Source organism: Manis pentadactyla, chromosome 18 (genome assembly GCF_030020395.1).
Source record: "Manis pentadactyla isolate mManPen7 chromosome 18, mManPen7.hap1, whole genome shotgun sequence".
Taxonomy (NCBI): domain Eukaryota; kingdom Metazoa; phylum Chordata; class Mammalia; order Pholidota; family Manidae; genus Manis; species Manis pentadactyla.
This window is the reverse complement of record NC_080036.1, coordinates 10,278,026-10,300,629: the sequence shown is the minus strand read 5'-3', so window position 1 is coordinate 10,300,629 and position 22,604 is coordinate 10,278,026. Positions and strand designations below refer to the sequence as shown.

The window sequence follows — 22,604 nt, the reverse complement described above, 5'->3', positions numbered from 1 at the left end:
AGGGGGCATTATGATTAGCATGTATGATGTGGGGGGAGGCACAGGGAGGGCTGTGCAACACAGAGAAGACAAGTAGTGATTCTACAGCATCTTACTACGCTGATGGACAGTGACTGATGTGGTATGTGGGGGGCAATTGGTGAAGGGGGGAACCTAGTAAGCATAATGTTCCTCATGTAATTGTAGATTAATGATACCAAAAAAAATTTTTTTTTAATGCTGGAAACCAATGATAAATAGAAAATATTCTAATCAGTCACAGAAATACATTATGTACAGAAAAATAGAGAGAATGATTACAGACATCTTCCTAGGAACAATGTAAGCCAGAAGACAGTAGAATAAGAGATTTAAAGCAAATATAAAGAAAAATCAGTGAAAACTTGCATACCAAGCAAGAATATCTTTCAATAGTGAAAATGAAAGAAAATCCTTTTTTCAAATAAATGTTTGTAGAATTCATCACAGCTGACCCATGCTGTACGAAACATAAAGGAATTTCTTCACACAAAATGAAAATGATACCCAAAGGAACATTTCTCTCATTCAAAAATGTATTTAAAAGATACGTGAGGGATCATGGTGGAGCAGCAAGTGCCAAGAATCTGTCTCTTCCAAGACAACTATTTTATTTTTCACTATTAGTAATGTCTACCCATTCTCCCATGGTAGACATGCAAGCTCACATTCCTGGAGTGAAGTACATGAACCAAAGTGGACAATAAGGGCCTGGTTTTCCTTAGTATTTGTTCTGATTTCTGATTGTTGCTTCTTGTCACAGAAATGCATACACAGAGGGGGCCACAATTGTTGGGACCACCACTGGTTAAAGCAGTTTCCCAGGGATTTAAAAAGATATTGACTTTTTTCCCCTCATTTTTCCCTTTTTCCCCTTTTAGATCCAGATACTTAATAATTGGGGCATTCCAAAGCAAGTATCTATACAGGGAGAATTAGAAAGCCACCATACATATCCAGAGAAATATATGAGACTTTAAAAGACCTGAGAAGAAGACCTTCCTATATTTATCACTTAGATTGATCCCCACTGTTATTCCAATGGGGAAGGGTGTTCCTGGCCTGGGGAAAGTCTCTTAGGAATCTGGCGAAATCACAGTAAGTCAAAGGAAATGGGAATGTTGGGAGAAAGGCTTTTATTTCTTTGAGTTGCTAGCCAGGCTTCCATCTGTCTCCTCCAGCCACAGTGGATGCTACCCCTCCTCACCCCTTCCTGGAAGAACTCCAGGGGCAGGTCCTTGGTGATTGGCAGACACCAGACCAATTAAGTACCAAGAACAGAGGGGAGAAGAAAATGGCCATTTTCATTCACTCCAACTGTTGCCCTAGATCTACTGGGAGGCTCTGAAATATCCATTGGTATGTAAATGAACTAAGGCTAGGTGGGAGATTCTGGAAATTCTGCCATTTACCCCACACCCAGCAATCTATAACATTAAAGAAACAAAAACCAGGGGAATGCGAAGAATTGGAATTCCAGAGTTACCACATTATAAGACTCAAATGTCTGGTTTTCAAAACTTGAAAGGCATATAAGGAAACAAGAAAGCAAAGGCTATTCAAACAAAAAAAAATAATTGACAGAAAATATCTCTGAGGAAGTCCACAGGACAGAAATACCAGAGAAACACTTTAAAATAACTGTCTTAAAATTGCTCAAAGAGCTAAAGAAAAACTTGGACAAAGTCATGAGAACAGTGCAATGTATACCCAAAGTGGAAATACCAACACAGTGATAGAGAACATAGAAAGGAGCCACAGCGATGTTCTGGGGTAGAAAAATACAATATCTGATATGAAAAATTTAATAGAGAAATTAAAAGGCAGATTTAAGCAGAAAGACTAAAGAACTAGAAAATTTGAGGTAGGACAATTGAAATTATTGTGTCTAAGGAAAAAGAAAAAAGATTTAAGTAAGTGAATAAAGCCTAAGGGTCTAATGGGACTCTTTTAAGTGGACCAATACAAGTATTGTGGGAGGTCTAGAAGAGGCAGAAACAGAGGCAGAGAGATTATTGCAAGGAATAATTGCCAAAAACTCCCAAAATTTGATGCAGGATATGAATCTACAAACCCAAGAATCTCATCAACTCAAAGGAACATAAGCCCAAAAACACTCACCTCAAGAAAAATTACAATCACCGTAAGGCAAAGACAAAGCAGGAAGTTTGAAAGCATCAAGAGAGAAGCTGCTCATCGTAGACAAGAGGTCCTCAATAATCTTATTATTATCAGCATATTTCTCCTCAGAAACCTTGGGGGCCAGAAGGCAGTAGGTTTACATATTCAAATTGCCTAAATAATTGTAAAGGAATATTTTTTTGGGGGGAAACCTGTTCAAAAATGAGGAGAAATAAAAACATTCCCAGGTAAAATCTGAGGAAGTTTGATATGACTAAACCAGCTCTGTAGGAGAGCTAAAATTGATCTATCAATTAAAATTAAACGATACAGGACAGTAACTCAAAGTCACAGGAAGAAATAAAGATCTCTATCCATTGAACATAAATTTGTGGTTAATTACAAAAGACAATAGCATTCTGATTTTGGCTTATAAGCCCATTTCTTATTTTCTACATGATTTTAAAGAAAAATAGGAAGGGTTTTGGGGCATACAATGTATAAAGATGTAATTTGTGACATCAAAAACTGAAAAAAGGTGAGAACTGTTCTGTATAAGAACAGAGCTTCTGTATTCTATTAAAGTTAAGTTAAATTCAAATTAGAGTGTTTTACTTTTAGGATGTTAAATGTAATCACCATGGTAACCACAGAGAACATAGCTAGCTATAAAAGACACAAAAGGGAATGAGGACGGAATTAAAATATTTCGCTACAGAAGAATCAATAACACACAAAGGAGACAGTAATGCATCAAACAAAGGAGAAAAAGTTATAAGACATGTAGAAAACAAATATCAACATGACAGAAATAAATTTCTCTTTTGCAGTTATAACTTTTCCTATGCAAATTAATTAAACTCTCTAGTCAAAAGATACAGATTGGTAGAATGGATAAAAAAACATAATCCAACTACATGCTATCTATAAGAGACTCGTTTTAGATTCACAGACACAAATAGGTTGGAAAGGAAAGGATGGAAAAAATATTCCATAAAAATAGAAAAAGAAAGAGAGCTGGGTAGCTATATTAACATTAGAAAGAATAAACTCTAAATGAAAAAAGTCATAAGTTACGGGGACATTATGTGTGAATGAAAAGTTAAATACAAGAAGATATGACAATTATAAACATTTATGTAACTAAGACCAGACTCTCAAAATATATGAAGATAAAATGACAGCACTGCAGGCAGAAACAGGCAGTTTTTTCAATAACAGCTGGAGATTTCAATACTCACTTTCAATAACGAATAAAGCAACTAGAAAAAGATAGGTAAGGAAATAAATGACTTAAACAACACAATGAATCACAATATCTCTAAAAGTTATAGGATGCAATGCTAAGAGGGGAATTGATAGCTGTAAACATTTATTTTAAAAAATAAGAAAAATCACAAATCAACAAACTAACTTTATAGATTAAGAGACTCGAAGAACAAACTACACAAAGCTAGCAGAAAAAAAAGGAAATAGTGAATATTAGAGCAGAGATAAATGACATAGTGAATGGAAAAACCATAAAGAAAATCAACACACCAAAAGTTGGTTCTTCAGACAGATCAACAAATTTGACAAACTTTTAGCTAGGTGGACTTGAAAAAATGAAAGAGAAAGGCTCAAATTACTAGAATCAGAAATGAAATAGGAACATTACTACCAATTCTATGGAAATACAAATGATTACAAGAGGGTACTATAAGCTAGTGTATGCCAGCAACTTAGACAATTTAAATGAAATGGACAAATTTCTAGAAACACAAAAGCTACCAAAATTGAAACATGAAGAAATAGAAAATTTGAATAGATCTATAACTAGTAAGGAGACTGAATCAGTAACCAAACACTTCTCAAAAGAAAAGCTCAAGATCACATGACTACTCTGGGGAATTTTAACATACACTTAAAGAAGAGTTAACAACAGTCCTTTTCAAAATGTTCCGAAAGATTGAAGAGGAAGGAAAACTTCCTAACTCATTCTATGGGGTCGATTTTACTTTAATATCAAAACCAGTTAAAATCTCTAAGAGAAAATAAACTATAGATCAATATCCCTTACGAACCCTGAGGCAAAAATCCTCAACAACATATTAACAAACCAAATTCAGCTGCATATTAAAAGAGGATTATATACCATAACCAAGTTGCGTTTTTTTTTCCCCTGGAATGTAAGGATGGTTCACCATATGAAAATCAATCAGTATAGTCCACCAAATTATCATAATGAGTAAAACAAAACAAAAACAAAACCCTATTGACCATCTAAATTGATGTAGAAAAAATATTTGATAAAACCCAACACCTTTTCATGAAAAAAAACACTCAGCAAATTAGGAATAGAAGGAAACATCTCAATGTAATCATCGCCATATATGAAAAAACTATAGTTGCCATCATATTTGATGAAAAACCAAAACTTCTCCTCTAAGATTAGAAACAAGACAACCATTTTGCCATTTTTGTTAACATAGTATTGGGTATTACAGCCAAGGAAATTAAAAAAGAAAAATAAATAAAAAGCAAAGAAATGAAAAGGAAGAAGTAAAGTGATCTCTGTTCACAGATGATGTGATCTTATATGTAGATTCCACAAAAAATATGACTCACTAACAAATTCAGCAAAGTTTCAAGATATAAAAAACACATAAAAACCAGTTGCATTTCTATACACTAACAAAGGACTGCCTGAAAAGGAAATTAAAAAAATTTTTAATTTAGAATAGTAGCACAAATAATAAAATATTTCAGAATTAGTCAAGGCTGTGAAAAATTTGTACAATGACAACTAAAAATATTGCTGAAATAAAAAGAAGACTTAAACAAATAAAATAAACATTCCATGTTCAATGATTGGAAAACTTAATATTGCTAGGATATCAATCTTCCCAAAGGGATCTATAAATTTAATGCAATCCGTATCAAAATCCCAATGACATTATTATGCAGAAATTTAAAAAACACTTCTCAAATTCACATGAATCACAGAGAACACTGAATATCTAAAATAATCTTGAAAAACAACAGCATATTGGAGGACTCATACTTAATAATTTGTAAACTTATTACAAAGCTACAGTGATCAAAATAATGTGGTACTGGCAAAAAGGCAGATTAAAAAGTCCAGAAATAAATCCTTATATATATGGTTAAATGACTTACTAACGGGTGCGAAGACCATTCAATGAGGGAAAGAATGGTCTTTTTCAACAAATGGTACGAGGGAAACTGGACATTCACATGCAAAAGAATTAAGTGAACCCTTACCAAACATCATATACAAAAATGAAGTCAACACAAGTCAAAGATATAAATGTAAGAGTTAAAAGTATAAAACTTTTAGAAGAAAACATAAGGGGGAGCTTCATGACATGAATTTGAATTTGGAAGAATTACTTGCATATGACACCAAAAGGACAGGTGACAAAAGAAAAATAGATAAATTGGACTTCATCAAAATAAAAAAATTTGTGCATCAAAGGACACAACAGAGTAGAATGGTGACCCATAAAATACTTTCAATCATATATCTGATAAGGAATTGATATCCAGAATACATAAAAACTGCTATAACTCAAAAATAGCAACCAAAAAAAAAAGAAAACATATTTCAGGAAAAGCTCCTGAACAGACATTTCTTGAAAGAAGATATATAAATGGCTGATAAACACTTGATATGATGCTCAACATCACTGAACATTAGGGAAATGCAAATCAAAACAAAAATAAGATAGCACTTCAAACCCATTAGAGTGGCAATCATAAAATACAAGTACTGTTCAGGATGTGGAGGAGTTGGAATTCTTGCTGTTAGGAATGTAGCACGGTGTAGCCACTATGGAAAACAGTGGGACAGTTTCCCAAAAAAGTAAACATATAATTACCTATGATTCAGCAATTCTATTGAAAGCAGGGGCTTGAACAGGTATGTGTACACCAATGTTCACAGCAACATTATTCGCAATAGTCAAAAAGTGGAAACAACTCTAGTGTCCATGGACACATGAATGGATAAACAAATTGTGGTATATCCATACAACAGAATATTATTCTGGCTTAAAAAAGGAATGAAGTACTAATATATGCTACAACATATATGAATCTCAAAAATATGCTAAGTAAAATAAGCAAGGCACAAAGGGAGAATTATATGATTTCACTCATATGAGGTACTTAAATAACAATCAAATTCGTAAGTAATAGAAAGTAGAGCAGTTGTTACAGAAGCTGGGAGTAGGGGGAAAAAGAATGGTGAGTATAATTATTAATAACTATAGAATTTTAGTTGCGGATAATGAAAAAGTTCTGGAAATGAATAGTGGTAATGGTTGCACAACAATGTGAATGCATTTAATGTCACTTAAACAGGGTTAAATGTAAATTTTATGTTCTGTATATTTTGCCATAATTTAAAACAAATTGACTTTTAAAGTAAAAGATAATTGACTAATTAACCTGTGTAGAAGTAATATGTGTGACAACAGCAAATAGGAGAAGAAACAAAATAAAAGTATATTGTTGTAGGATTCATATACTATACGTGCAATGGTATGTTACTTAAAGGTAGGCTATAATTTAAAGATGTCTATTTAAACCCAGAGCAGCTAGTAAAATCAAAATAAATATAACAAGCCAATAATAGAGAGAAAATGGGATCAGATAAAAATCGTAAATCTTTTTAAAAACCTCAGATGCTTCTATTTTCCCGGTAACACAGGTGAAGGTGGGCAGGCTAAGTGTAAAGAAGGAGTGGACTATGTTCCTCTAAGGACTCCGTGCTCAGCATAAGCAAGGTGGGGGTGGGATGAGAAGCTGGGAATGTATGTCCACAATTGCTAAATCTGCTTTTTATTTTTTCTCTTTAAGTCAAAGCCAGAAATCTGGAGTGTTTATTCATTCATTTACTTACTTATCCATTTATTTATGTGAAATATTCTGGTTTTTAAATGTCTCTATTTTAAAATAATGTTGGGTAATTAAAACATGTCTGTAGTCTACATGTACCTTTCAGACGACTAAATGAGAGCTCTTGTTTAAATAAGGTAAAATAAAAAGAAATGATGAATTAAAAATATACAGTGTACTTTCTGTGAATGGAGCACTTGTTACTTAGTGTGCGCTACCTTTGTTCCTGTTTTTTCTTTTGCCTTTTCTGTTATTTTCTGTCCAAGTTCTTTTTCAGGGTCCAAACATTTGTCATCTTTTTCTAGAAATTTTCCTTCTTCTCGAGCTTTCTGTTTCCATAACAACGAAGACCGTCTTCCATCATGTTTCTTCCTGGGCAAAGGACTCATAAATCTGCTTTGAATTCATGAAATACCGAGTTTATCCTTCCATTAATGAAGTAAATCAAGCATTTATTAAATTCCTATCATGGGCTAGCCCTGTGATGTTCTTACATGCTTTTAGCCTAGATTTGCATCTTCCCAACACATTTTCTCTACATAGTTGCCAGGATGAATCTTTTTAGTCATGTTTTTCCCAGATCAGCATAACTATTCAATAGCTATTTCTCAATTGCAGGAGAAAGTTACCTCCTGAGCTCCACATTTTCTGACTTCTGCCTGGCCTCAGTGTACCTGTCTCACCTTACCCCTTCCTGTCTTTACTTTGTACTTGATTCTTCATAAATACAAAAGAACACAGAGTTCCATGAAAATGCCTTACTCTGCACAAGTGGGCTCTTAACTTAGAACATCCTCCATTCAGCTTCCTGCCCAAACTCTGCTTCCTCATGGCAACACTCATCACAAAACTGAAAATTCATGTTTTCATCACCTCTACTACACCCACCGACCCACACAGAGCTCCCCAGTCTGCCAGTGTTCTGGGTGTTCTCCAGGCAAGGGCTCTACCCGTTGTCCGGCTTCTCCAAGTTCAGCTATTTTAGGCTCTCACACTGGAAACTAAATTCTTATTGAGATTGGTCCAACACTGAGGTTATATGGAACAGGGGTGCCCTCTACTGCTTTCCAAAACCATAATTACTTTGTTTTAAGTCATTCAATAAAAGAGAAAAATGTTAATGGAACAAACAGGCATACAGCTGATAGACCATTGTTTCTCAGGGCAAACACTGAATTCCATGTTAAAATAAACATTATTAAAATGATAAATATTCTCCTAAAATGTGAGTTTCTATAAGGTTATGATATGTCTTACTATTTCATTATTCCCTCAGGGCCATCAGACCAAGTCTTTCTTATATGTTCATAAGTATTAAGAGAAGAGACTGGGTTACCATTTCATCATAGAGAAGAGGTAAATATTTAAGCCACATGCTTAAATGAAAATTTAAAAATTAGATCTTGCTTAAGATAATTTCCATATGTTCAATACTATGCATTGAAATTAAACTGATAGGTAACTTACCAAAAACGTGGAAATTTCAAAAATAATTCATCAAAAGGACATAAATTAACTTACAGTTGATATTTCATTCACTATTTGTCAATAATAAACACCTTGGAAAGGTATAATTGTTGAAAATTAATGTCCATGAATTTCACTAATCCAAAAGTCATCCCTAATTTATCTACACTGCTTTTTGCAAAGATTACTGAATGACTTTGATAATCTGTAGAGCTTTAAATTCACTAGTTGTTCGAACTCTGATTTGCCTTATGCTGTTTAATCTTAAGAGAAGAGTAGCTGTCACTGGTACTTTAAACCTAGAATTCTCACACCTACTTGGTGAAAATTATATTAAGTTGATTATAAAATTCTATTGATTCTAGTTGTTTTCAATTTAATGATTTGACAGTTAATGAACTTGATCTTAGTGACTGAGAAACTGAAAAACGAAGAAATGCATGTGTTCAATTTATCCAATTTAGAATCAGAAAAGCCTTTTAAATGAGCATCTTATCTAATTATATTTCATACAGAACCTGTAGAATTTAACACTGTGGTTAAATGTATAATCAGAGTAACACTTCTTGTGCATATTTGCAATATTTCTTTTTTTTTTTTTATGTCCTGGTCCCGAAATACATTTACAATTTATTATTTTCAGAAAATTCCAGAATTTTTGGAATGTGCAAAAGTATCAGAGGTAGCTTAGATTTGGAGTCAATAGCATTAGACCTAGCTGAAGAATAGTGATGTCACACTCTGAAAAAGTAAAGATTCTTCCCGGATGAAAGTTAGAAATTTGCCTTTTCTCAGAATTGTTCTGTTAAAAGTGACTATAAACAATGCAGTGTCGCAAAAGATTTGGAATAATAAAAATCTCATCGTGTTCTTGGTTGGTGGCTTTACTTTAAATCTTGACCATTTCTCCCTGTGTATTTCTTCTGAGGAAAAAGAGCTGCAATCTTAAAATTAAGGCATGTGCTTGATTTTGCGTCCATCTTGCAGGCGCTGCTGGAAGGGGCCCTGTTTTTTCGTCCAGTCATTACCAATGCCACACTCACCTCTCAGGTTCTGCTTCACGGAGAGAGACAGACACAGTCCTGGTAACCACACCCCACGTGTGCATGGGTGCGGGAGGCTGGGAGTGCAATGCGCCGGTGTCCCGGCCCCCATTCGGTCCTTCAAAGACCGGCCGCTGAACTTCAGACGCGGTATCTGGTCTGTACCCCACAGCTCCTTACTATCAACACCGCGGTTTCTTGTCAAGAAATGGGGCTTCAGAAAACCTCCAAATGTATACCGCAATTAGGTAAGGCATAATTTTATTCTAGTCTTATCCAATTTTCTTCTTTTTCACCTGTAGCAAAGAATTACAAATAAAAAGGAGCCACTCGAGATAGTTTTCTTTCTACAAAGAACAGGAGATGTGGATCTAGAGGTGTGTGTTGAGGACCGAAAAAGGACAGAGGCCAGGTTAGGAAGGTGGTCGGCGCTGGCCCTGGACGAGGAAAGCTCTGGGAGCGGGGCCTCTGGCCGTTGCCGGCAGGCCTTTCCTTTCCATTTCTGCTCTAAGGGAGAGGATCCGTGGTTGTTGCAGGAGGCACCGAATGCACTGTCCCTCCAGAAACTTCAGCAGAAACAAGGCCCATCCCAAACCAGGCCAGGCCAGCCCTGGGCCCTCCCCCTCGGCTGAGCCGGCCCGAGGGCGCATCTGGTGAGAGTCTGGCGGCCTCTACCGGAGCGCCTCTGCAGAGGCACGTTCCTCCAGCCCAGGGACGGCATGTGGCGCTTCGGAGAGGTGAGAGCGAGCGCGCGAGTGCGCTGGGGGCGCGGGGCGTCTGCAGCTGGGCAGCGCGCGGCCTCGGGGCGGCGCAGAGCGGAGCTGCGGGGAGGCGGCGGCACGCGGGCCCGGTGCGCTCGGCCCCGGCACACTGGGCAAGTTCGCGGCGGCAGCATGCGGCGGTAACGCCGCACCGGCCTCCGCGCCTGCCAGCCGGCGAGCGCAGGCGGTGGAGCAGGCGGCGGCGGCGGCGGAGGATGTACCGTCGCCGACGGCTAGACGCCCCGGGCCAGCGCGCAGGGTGAGACCCGGGGGCGCCCGGCCGGGCAGCGGGGCGAGAAGATGCGGGCCGGGGTGGGAGGACCGGCGGCCCCGCTCCGCCCGCACCCCTCCCCTCGGGGCGCCCCAGCCGCGTGCTGCATGGCCGGGAAGGCGAGGTGGCGAGCCGGCGGGCCGCCCCGGGCGGCGGCGAGCGTAAACTTTCCCCCGGCGCCTGCGGGGACACCGCCGCGAGGGAGGCGGGCGCGTCCGGAGCAGTGCAGCCCTGCGGGCCGGGGCCGAGCGCCCACGGCCCGCCGGCAGGAACTGGGGCGGCACGGCCACCGCAGGGCCGAGCTCGCCCACCTGGAGGGCCGGCCGGCCCCGGGCTCTGAGGCGCGCGGCGTCCCGGGCAGCGTGCAGGTGCGCGCGGGCTCCGCGGGGCTGGCAGAGACCGGGGGACTCGGAGCCGCCGCTGCACCGCTCGCCCCCCGCTCCGGAGGCAGGCGCTTCCCCGCGGGCCGCTCCGCTCGGACCCGAGGCAGGGGCTGGGGAGGGCTGGGGGCCGGGAACGAGCCGGGGGGCGCGGGGCGGGGTCCGCGGGTGGGAGGCGCGGGGCGCGCCGCTGCGGACCGGACGGGAGGCCGATCCCGCCCAGCAGCCGGAGCCCGGGCGGCAGAGGCTGCGGCTCCGCACCTCCGCCCCCGCGCCCACTTGCGACCGTGATACCCCGGCCGGGGGACCGTGGGAGGGTAGCCTGTCTCTGGGGGTCGTGGTTGGGGGCCGAGAGCAGCAAGAGGCGCCGCCGGGTTTTACGCATGCAGCGCCGCGTGCTCGCCGCCCCGACTCCGGCCCGGGTCAGGCGACAAGCCCCAGGGCGCAGCCAGGCGACCACCGCATGGTACCCTGCCCATCTTGATACGAGGGCCTTGGCTTTCTGAGGTCGAAATGCCTGCTGTGTGTTTTCGCGATCCCGAAGTTTGCGTGGGGTCTCCTTCGGAAAATGTTGCTTTTGAACACGCGGTGCTATCGAATCCTGTAGATCAATTTACGTTATGCGCATATTGAGAAATATGTCCCTTCGCTAAGGTTAGTTGCAGAGCCCAGAGACTGTGCCTTCCTGGCTTCAGATGCATTAATTAGGGCACAGCCCAGAGCTGAAAGACTTCCCCAAATGCAGTGAGTATGAAGTTATTTAGTATGGGGACTGGATGCCCAGAAAGCGGCAACCCTCACTTGTGAGCAGTTCTTACATGATCGTGCTCTTGTAGAAGACTTGTTTCTGAAATGTGTCTTTTTTTCTCCTCTTTCCACTTACTTTCTCTTAGCACCTTGCAGAACAAGGAGTAGCTTGCTGACTTTGAACGTGTGGCAGGTATTTCAGAAAGGTAAAATTCTTCCACTTGTGGATTTGATAGATGCAAAATACAGTTACTCAGATAACTTCATTTATTCTAATAATAGGACTAATGGGTCATTTGATAATATGCTAAAAAGTAAAACAGTATTTGAGACGTGGAAAAAATAAGTTAGGAGAATGATTCTGCACTCTGAGTAAAAGTGAAAATTAAGACATTGTAACTTCTTCTTTGCCCCAACTTAGTGCAGTGGATACAGATAATACAGGATGTAGAGCTGTGCCCAGGAAAGAGAGTGGGTTCCTTGCCTTATAAATCGTTCAGATTAGCAGTATGATTTGACTCCAGGAACTGTGACAGAGAGACATTCCTATTTACATGCTTTTCCCCTTTGTGTGCCTTTCAGCTTCAAGATCAAGTTGGAGAAAAAAACAGTTATTTTTCCTTATTCGTCTGCTTCAATATTATTCTTATTGGGAATGGACAATGGAATGTTCTCTAGCTTTATCATGATCAAGCACCTCCTTTTCTTTTGTATTTCCATGAACTTAGCCAGTCACTTTGGGTAAGTTATCACCGATGCTTTTTTTTTACATTGTTTGGGGCACAAGTGCCTTTTGGAATCTATGCTAAGCAGTACACCGGCAAGCCCTCAATGGTCACCTTTGCATCCCTCCCCACTTCAATTTGTTATCAATAAACAAAAGAATACTGGCCTATGCTTTCTTCCTGAGCAAGGCTGTTGCACTGTGGGGTCCCTGAAGTGAGTCGGAGAAAAGAAGCAGATTATGTGTTCAAAAAGGGAGGCAGAAGATAGTTTCAGAGTCAGCTGGGTTTCCTTTTACTCAGAGTAAAACAAGATTCAGAAGTTCACATGTATAAAGAACACTTATGGCTTGTTAAGACAAGACTGCATTCAACATTTTGACTGTTCTCCTTGGTTCCGTTATGTGAAGGAATTTGTCTTTAAAACCGAGCCTACACTATGTAGCTTTAACAAGCACTTGCGGTGGTCCTGGCCTGAGCCAAAGGCCGTGAACTGTAGGCATCTGAATGCAGACGCAGGTACTAGAAACTACAGGAGGATCAGCCAAACACTCCTGGGGGTCTGGTGTCATCAGTTCCTTCAAGTTCCTCCCACGTGGTCTTTAGTGTCAGTATACTGATTCTAATCATTTCTCATCCAACTCATGATAACCAACATTCCTGATAAATGTTCTTAGGAGGTAGTGATGTTTCTCCTCTCCCCATGCCTTCCCAAAAGTGTTCTGGCTAATCAAAGGGATTATAACTTGAAAGTGATGTAGAATAATGTTCTGCAAAAACTGGCCCCAGAGCCTACCCAGTACACTCTACGCTTGGCTGAATCATGGAGGGGCCTTGAGAATACATTGGTTCTAGGCAGCCCTGAGAGACCACTTCTGTCTGGCAACTACAGAGGACCCTCCTAGATTCGCAACATCCTCTCTTTGTCCTCTGCACTTTTTCTACTCTTTGATCTTCCCAGGTCTGTACAGTGGAGGAAACTGAGAAACAGAGACTTGTAACTGCCCTCAGGTGCTGCGGCTGGTCAGTGATGGCACTGGGACTGTGGTCCAGGTTGGCCAGGGGCAGGCCTGTCCTCGGTACCCCGGGAGGAGCACCGTGTCCATGCAGCAGTCCTTTGAGCCATTCCGAGCATTCCTTAGGGGCAGAGCTTTTGTCGTGGTACTGGCCCTGCTCATCTTGCATGTTCACCTCCCCTTCTATGCCTTCACTCATCTGTTCAATGAAATTCTCCTTTCTAAGGTCTCTCCCAGCTGTTAAATCCTATAGACCATGATATTCCCAGTGTTTCTCTGAAAAATGTGTATGTAAGTGAAATCATACACAATAGTCAAATTCCCAAGTGAATGCGTTAGGTCGATAGTTTGTTTACTGATATCCTGCAAATATTTGGCAGTATTTCAGAGGTGAGGAATATGCTAGGATTGGGAACATGTATTGTCTTTTTATGATTTGGTCAAATATATTATTGTGAATTTGCATTCTATAGGTAAGAGATTATTACACTCCTGGTGGATGCAAGGAAATATGAAGTGATGCAGCATATGGAATTTAGCCACTAGAAGAAGCTATATTTAATTCTCATTTAATTTGGTGGCTTTTTCGGAGCAAATTCAAAATAGAGAGATAATTGTTAGTTTCTAGGAACTAACACTGAACAAGTGGTAGAATACTCTTAACCTCCCTAGAGAATTAGCTGTTGGAGAATTTTATTTTTGGATGTAAGGGTAATAGTCCATTCTAAAACAATGTTTATTAGTAAACTGTAGAAAATATGTGCGGCATAGAATAGTATATAAAAAAGGAAAATATCCTTGATCCCACCACACAGAAAAAAATCATATTTTGGCATGTTTTCTTCCCCTTGCTTCCCTGCATATTTTTATGGTTGGGAATCATACTGCACCTTCAGTTTTGTACTGTTCTTTTTTCATGCCTAATACTTTGTTATTACAAATGCTTTAAAATGTATGATTTGAAGATGGATGAGTATTTTTACAATGTATGAAAGCTTCATCATCAGCTCCTTCCCTAATTTGGCATGCTTACATTGTTTCAATTGTGCTGTTACAAATTTTCCTGCATTGAGCATATTGGGCTTACAACTGTTTTAAGTATTTGAGATCATTCCTATTGGAAGATATTCCTATAAGTGGAATTTTACATCCGGCACTCTGAGTGCTTTTAACTCTTGACCCTGCATGTCCAGTTGCTTTCAATGAAGCAGGGTCTCTACTGAAGTGAGAAGCCGGGTTTCACACACCCTGACTGGCAGGGTGTAGTTTTCAGCAAGCACAAAGGACACCTGGCCATCTGGGAGTACACATCTCCATTGATTTCCCTTCTTATACAAGGCTTATCTCCCTTGCTTATTACTCTAAACATACTTAAGAATAATTTTGTGAAACTGTAAAGAAAGTGCCATAACACTTACTTGACTTAAAATTTTTGACAAAATAATAGCTATCACCTTAGGGGCACCTATTGTTATGTGTTTGAGCTAAGTCCTAGGAGGAACCGGTGGGCTACTGTCCTTAGCCTGTCTCACAGTCGGGGAAGGTGAGAGTGATGGAGAGCTGACAGTTCACCACGCCAGGAACAGTGCTGCCTCCTGGCTGTCCCTGGGCTCTCTCTTTAACCGCACACAGTTTGCTGGGTAGGTCTAAGTTGGGCCAGTCTATAGAGGAAGGGGCAGGATTCTTTAATGCTTTGCATTGCAGTGGAGAAAGCTTTCTGTCCTAAGAGTAGGTAGTGAGCAGGGGAAACACCAGAGGTCTGAGTTTGTACGTTTGGAGACAAGGGAAATGCTGACAACTGCAAATGCATAAAAGAAGCCAGACCACTGGGGAAGGGGAGGGAGGGCTACAGAAAACTGTTCGGCGAGCAGAAGAAAAAGCAAGTGCAAGCTTTTGTGTATGTGCAGTGCTATAGGCAGTGTTTGTGAAGAGCGCGGCTTCAGCAATCAGGACATTTATAATGTGATAAGTAAAATACTATTTGGTGAAAGTATAAGATAACTAATGTGAAATGGCTTTGAAAATATATGAGTATTGTTTCTCCTCTTTCTCCCAATTTGATCAGAGTCATCAGCAGCTCATTTTCAATAGCCTTTGTAATTTTTCTATGAGATTCAAGTTATATAACAGCATGAGTCAAGGGTATGACAGAATGAACAAAGGCCTTATTTGACAGTCAGCTTATTTGATGTCATGTTTGGAGGAGATACTGTATTATTTGAGGCATTATAATTATTTTAGTGAGACCTGTAAACAAAAGTACATGGTATAGAAAAAGTAGCACAGAAAAAATATTTGAAACAATGGAATGTGAAAATACATAATATTACTTTTAAACTGGGAGTAATTTACCATCATTTGAAAAAATATACTTTACCAAACTTGACTGACCAGTGATAATTAAAAATTTGAGCATTATGAACAACTCAGTAATATGTTAAAATCTGATTCCATTCATTTACTTTTATTAAGTGTATTTTAGAGGTTTATCTATTGGAAATGAAATGCATTCGAATTTTATTATATGGGAGCTACAATTCAAATAGACTTTGGGAAAGAATATTTTATAATCAGCAAAAGGCAGATTCTTCTTGCAACATGAACAGATACGGTTATTCTTTAACTGACTAAATGAGTGTGCTAACCTGGACCTTTGGTTTCATGAAGAGCTTTTTCAGACATGTTCTCAAGGACGGTTCTCTTCTTTTAACCAGAGCAGAAAGTACATTCTCTCTGAATCATTCAAGTTCCCAGAGTGTCTTTTTAAATGACAAGTTCTCTCTTGTGATTATCCAGATAACACGTTCCTCTTGCACTACAGCGGCAGGTTCATGAGGCCCAGGACAGGCGGTCATTGTAACAATGATAAAAACACACGGCAACGCCACAGAAGCAGTTAGGCACACACAGGCCATGGGGCTTCTAAGTGGAGGCTGTAGAGGTGGCCAGAGATCAGAAAGGTAGCCCTCACACAGAGCAAAAACTTTAGATGGCCAATCCTTGCTACAGAATAATGCCCAGCAGTTTTTTTTAAGGTAGCCAAAGAAAAAATACAAATTACACACTTTACAAAGGAAACTTTTAGCATATTCACAATGCCAGTAGGCAGTGAGCTAAGCAAAGCTTAGGACAGTCAGCCAGGGCTGACCCAGCCAACACAGTCCGGCGATCAGCTCCAACATGAGTCACCAGTTTGGTTCAAGGGGAGAAGGAGAATGTGAGCTTTTGGATTTTTAGAAAGGAACAATTGCATAACATGCATGTTTTAATTGATGGGAAATTTCAGAGGAAAATATTAGAATCAAAAGTGAAAAGAAATCTTATACTCTGGTGGTAGCAATAGTAATGATCAGTGTTTATATGGGTGCATCTCCTTTGTTCCAGAAAGTATTTTCAAAATACACAGTTTTTAATTTCCCCCAAACCCGCTCTTGTAAGTGAAAAGATTTTAGGCTGTAGAGTAAGGAGAAATGTGCAGAACTTTAATGACTGCTAAGTGGCAGAATCCGAATCCATCTCAGGGCTCAGGGCAGGACGAGCGCTCTCCCCTGCAGGACCGTCTGCAGAATGTCCTCATATTAAAGGTGCAGTGAAAATGAAAGAACGGGGGAGTGTATATGCCGGGGACAAAAAGAATGCCCTCCTCTAGAACTCAACACCACCCTAACGACAGTGGGTCTACCACAGCCTGAAGAAAACCCAACAAAATAGGCATATCTTTAATTTATTTTTATTTAATGATTTAATTTAAAATCAAAAGGCATCCCTAAAAATAAATGAAACCCAGGACCAGACCATTTTCAGTTTTAACACCAACAACAAAAACGGGGCCATCGCTGCCCACTCGGCTGGGTCCCTGACTCAGGACCCCAGCGACTGCCCCAGGAGGGCCTTGTCGTTGCTCCAGGGGGGCCTTGGCCCTGCGGGGCCTCTGTGGCTGCACACCTGCTGTGTGCCATCTGATTTCCTCACCTCAGAGCGGAGTTAACACTGGGTCCTATTTCACAGGGCTGATGTGAAGGCTAAATTGCCCCGTGTACATTAAATGCTAAAATAAGGCCAGGGAGGAAGGAGGTGCTAAGTACAGGCTGGCTGTCCTTCTGGTGCTGTGACCAGGAGACACCTGAGGTGGTTTACTAGGCCTGTGCGGTGGGCACAGCCCAGTCCGTAGTGATCCCTCTGGCAGAGTGTTCCTCGCCATGTAAGGTAGCCCGTTCTCAGGGTCAGGCTCTGCGGACCCTCCCTGAGGGCGTTGCCCTGCTGCTTCATCAGCATTTACTGGCTCCATACTGAGGGCCAGGAAGTGTCCTGGTGCTGAGATGCACCATAGGCAGAGCAGAGCCTGCCTCCAAGAGGGTGCGTTTTGCTGTGCAGAGAACACGCACGTCAGGTGGGTCACCTCAGTTATGAAGAATAATTCAGAACAGGAGACCGTGAGTGTGCTGCTCATACAGAATGTTGAACAGGCTAGAGGAGCAGCAGGGACAGGGTTTGCTTGCATATCAGGGACACCGAGGAGGCCAGAGTGAGGAAGAGGTGGACTGGTAGGAGGCACAATCCCAGAGGCAGTGGGGTGGCAGGAAGGGCAGCTGGCTGTTATTTTATAGGTCAAAGAGAACCTTGGAGTGGTTCTAGGTAGGAGCAATTAGGATCCAACTGAGATGTGACAGTAGTGTGACTTAAAATTTAAAGCCTACTTTGGCTACTGAGTGGAGAATAGAATAGAATCTATGTTGCGGGTTACATATAGGAAAGGGCAGTGAGGGCAGTTAAGAGGTGAATGTAGTGACCCAGGAGAGGGACTACTTTGTTCAGCAGGCTTTGTAGATGGATTGATGTGGGCTTGGAACAAGAGGAGGCAAAGATGACCTCCCCTCCAACCCAAGCTTGACCTGGAAACATGGTGGGTTTAATGGCCTTTCAGTGAGTTGGAAAAGACACTAGGAGAAGTTGTGGAGAAAACCTGGAGTGCAGTTCTGGACATGTTAAGCCCTGCCTGTGAGATGCTTGTTAGGTATCCAAGTAGCCAGGCAGTTCATTGGACATACGATTCCAGAGGTCAGGGAGAGATTGGGGCTGGGGGTGTGAACTTGAGAGTCCTCCATGGCTGGGAGAAACTGAAAGCCACTGGACTGGATGAGGTCATTTAGATGTTGAATGTAGGCAAAAAGAGGTCCTTGGGTTGTGCCCAGTGTTTTTATTAACTGGAATAAAAACATTCCAGTGTTTTAGGTCAGGAATGTAAGAGGGGGGATGAGTAAGACTGAGAAGAAGAGGCCAGTGAAGAGAAGAGCAGAGGTGTCCTGAGGCCAAGTGAAGAAAGACTGTCAGAGGGGAGACACGGTTAGAAGAGGAGTGAGACTTGACGATCGGATAGCAAGCACAAAGTGGAGTGGTTTCCAGAAAAGAGGTCTCATTTGGATGCAGGTGGTAAAATCACAACTGGAGTGGGTGCAAGAAAAGGAGGAGAGGCAGTAGAGGTTTCTAGTGCAGACAACTCTTCAGTGAGTTTTGGCTAGAGGAGAGGCAAAGCCTGGAACAATGACTAGTAGGGAATATAGGCTGAATGAAAGACTTTTTAAAGACCTGATGTGTTGCGGACAATGGGACTGCTGATGGGAATGATTAGGGATGGAGGGAAAACTATGTATGTCAGACTCCAGGATGCTTCACGTGCTGCATGATCACATACACAGGCACCCAGTGGTCTGGGGAGAGCAAAGGGGGCTGAGTCCAGGGAAGCAGGTAGAGTCAGATGATGGGAGGGGTGGCCAGTGAGATGGGCGATGGTTTTACCTTGTAGCTGGTAGGATTCTGAGCCAGGCTGAGTGGTAGAGACGAGAGTGAAGAGACTACAGGAAAGGTAGTGAGCAAGAGTAGACCTGAGTACTATTTAGGAAGCTGACAAGCAGGGCTGGGAGCACTTTTGATGTGAGGCCCAAGGGCTTGGGAGCAATCTAAGTAAGAGTTCTGCCATAATGTTTCATGGCCGTGAATTCATCCACTAAAATCACTTTTCAAGTCCATGTTTTCTACAATAAAACATGACAACTCTTATTTGGAAACTTGGGACTGGCTTTCAATGTCTAGCTAGTGTCTACTGTTTTTTGTCTTTTATATAGTTGTGTGGTTTTTTTTTTAACATAGTTAGCTAAAGTGGTGTGCAATGGAAATTTGAGGAAAACCTCACAAAATGTGCCTTTTAGAGGTACTTACTTTATAAGCCTAGAGTAACAAGCAAGGAAACTGAAGATGCATTTCTGAGAAGTAATTAAATATTGGGGAAAATCTCAGAATGAAATGCAATTTAGAAAGACAGATAAGCTGCCACTTAAAAGCAATCCAGTTCGGTTCCTAAAGTAAGCTCACATTACAGTATGGGTCTGCTCTCCATTATTGATCCCATTTTATGTAAATGAAAAATAGTTGTCAATATAAATAGAGGCAACACCACAAAGCATTGTGTCCCGCATTGCCTGCAATGGCCCCATTTGTGGTACAATATTCAAAAATTTTTTCTTTCCCAGAAACAATGACATAATTATTGAGCTTATATCCTTTAAAATATGGAAAGAAGGAAATATCCAGGCATCACTTGGTAAACTGAAGCACCTTTAAAGATGAATCTACAACATATTATTATTATTAGCAATTATTAGCATATCATATTAGCATATAATATTAATTGCATATTATTGTTAGCAATTATAAAACTGATAGGTAAGAAGATAAAGTTATGCTGGAGTAAAATTCTTTCTGGTTCCTCAAAAGAAAGATACATTTAGATTGGACTAATACCACAGCCCCTTGTCCACTCCCCTTTCAGAGTGATGTGTGGATCCCACGGCAGGGGGAATTGGCCCTCCTGTGCAGGGGACTGATTTTGGAGAGAGCCTCCTTGGGTGACCCTTTACCCACCTCTGTCAGCCCTGCCATTGCCTCTCCCCTGTCCATCATCCACAAGGTGCTGTGGGGCTTCAAGGAAGAAAAGTGCCCCTGCTTAAACACTCAGGCTCCTGCCCCCTTCAAGACAGATCCTAGGAGTGCAGCATGGCACATGGAGTCCTGTATGGTCTGATGTGTGCCATCTCTGCCCCTGAGCACGTTACTCTTCTCACCACCTGCACACATTTCCTTTATCAGGGTCATTGCCCACACACCCTTCTACACCCTTCTTTGGCTTGAGATGCTTGAAAGCTCAGGTTGGTTTTCCCCTCCAGTCTCTCTCCTTTGGGTCTCTGGAAGGTCTTGCATAGATTGCATAGATGCATAGATTCCTGCTCCTACCATGTTCCTTGGAATCCTCTGTGAACATGTTGATTATTCTAGAGTATAGTCATATTCTTCAGGTTGGGGATGCTGTCTGTCATCTTCATAGCTCCAGTAACTCACCACAAGACCAGGTAGATACATTTCTTGAACTGCACTGTTGAAATAAGCATTAAGCCCAATCATACAGCCTCTCCAAAAGCCTAGAGAGGAAAGATGCTCTGAGTTCATTTAGAGTCACTCTGGCAGTTGGCTTACGGTGCAGCCTTTCTGTTTTCAAGCTAGACAGACCCAGAGCAGTTATGCTCCACCATGACTGCATGTGAGGATCACTTGGGGACCTTATAAAGATACCTGTGCCTCTTCCCCCTGGATCAATTGAAAGCCAGGTCTAGGGCCCAGAATCTGAAAAAGGCTAATACCGGACTTCCAGAATCAAGTGCCTCAAAGAGGCCTGATGTAAGACAAGGACAGGTGGTAAATGTGCAATTGCAGTTTACCTTTTCTAAGACACTATCTCCTTCCCCAGATTGGGGAAGTTTTCAGCAATTACCTCCTCAAAGACACTTTCTATCCCTTTCTCTCTCTTCTTCTTCTTCTGGTATCCCTATAATGCGAATATTGTTGTGTTTGGATTGGTCACACAGCTCTCTCAATGTTCTTTCATTCTCAGAGATCCTTTTTTCTCTCTGTGCCTCAGCTTCTTTGTATTCCTCTTCTCTAGTTTCTACTTCATTTATCGTCTCCTCCACTGTATCCAACCTGCTTTTAATACCCTCCATCGTGCTCTTCAACAATTGGATCTCCAACCTGAATTCATTCCTGAGTTCTTGGATGCCTTTCCGTACCTCCATTAGGATGTTGATGATTTTTATTTTGAACTCCCTATCAGGAAGAGTCACGAGGTCCATGTCATTTAAATCTTTCTCGGGAGCTGTATTAACAATTTTACTCTGAACTAGGTTCCTTTGGCGTTTCATGTTTGTATATGGCGCCCTCTAGTGCCCAGAAGCTCTATTCTGGAGCTGCTGAGCCCCTGAAGCAATGTCGGGGGTCGCAGGGGGGCGGTACTGGTGCCTGGGGGCAGGAAAGAGCTGTTCCCCGCCTCCCGGCTCCTGTGCCTGTCTCCACTGCCTGAACCAGTGGGCCGGGCACACAGGTATAAGCTTTTGTCCCAGAGCAGCTGGATATGGATCCCTGCTTTCCACAAGCAGCCGGAATCCCAGTCTCCCCAGGAGCTCTGCCTGTATTAACTTTCCAACCCGGTAGTCATGCGAGTCTCATGAAAGCACCATGAAATGTAGGTTTGTGCTCCCAGCGCAGATCTCCGGAGCCAGGTATTCAGCAGTCCCAGGCCTTCCACTCCCTCCCTGCTCCGTTTCTCTTCCTCCCGCCGGTGAGCTGGGGTGGGGGAGGGGCTCGGGTCCCGGGAGCCACAGCTCTGGTACGTCACCCCATTCGGGGAGGTCTGCTCTTTTCTCCAGGTGTGTGCAGTCTGACGCCGTCCTCTTTCCTGTTGCTCTCTCAGGATTAGTTGCGCCAATTAAATTTTCTAATTGTATCCAGTTTCAGGAGGAAGCCTCTGTCTCTCCTCTCACGCTGCCATCTTTGATCCTTCACAGTTTACCTTTTCTAAAGACATTCATGTTTGTTTTTCTTTAACACTGTGTGGCAAAAGAATCCTGTCAGTGGACCAAATTCCATGGACTGCTTGTTCTCCTCCAGCTCATCCGAAGTCTCTGAATGACCCGGAACTTCAAGTCTGGCAGAATATCATTTCATAGCTTCCTAAGAATCCCTTCTACCCTCTGAGCATTGCTGCTGTCCTGCTGTACCCACCCATGTCTGTGCCCCTCTCACTACCATCACCTTCCTTTCTTATGCTGG

General features: G+C 41.9%; 1 protein-coding gene across 4 annotated transcripts in view; it reads left to right on the top strand.

Moving 5' to 3' along the window:
- Nucleotides 1-10,187: 10,187 nt before the first annotated feature.
- GABRA5 (gamma-aminobutyric acid type A receptor subunit alpha5) overlaps nt 10,188-22,604 on the top strand; it is a 91,194-nt gene continuing 78,777 nt past the window's right edge. Inside the window, exons 1-3 of one of the 4 annotated variants that reach the window (XM_036919044.2) lie at nt 10,188-10,288; nt 11,857-11,916; nt 12,293-12,451. In XM_036919044.2, the coding sequence (XP_036774939.2) occupies nt 12,366-12,451 (86 nt within the window). In that variant the 5' untranslated portion in view covers nt 10,188-10,288; nt 11,857-11,916; nt 12,293-12,365. Of the gene's footprint in view, nt 10,289-10,315; nt 10,572-10,723; nt 10,952-11,856; nt 11,917-12,292; nt 12,452-22,604 lie in introns of those variants that run through there. The other 3 variants (XM_036919043.2, XM_036919045.2, XM_036919042.2) reach the window with 3 other exon arrangements.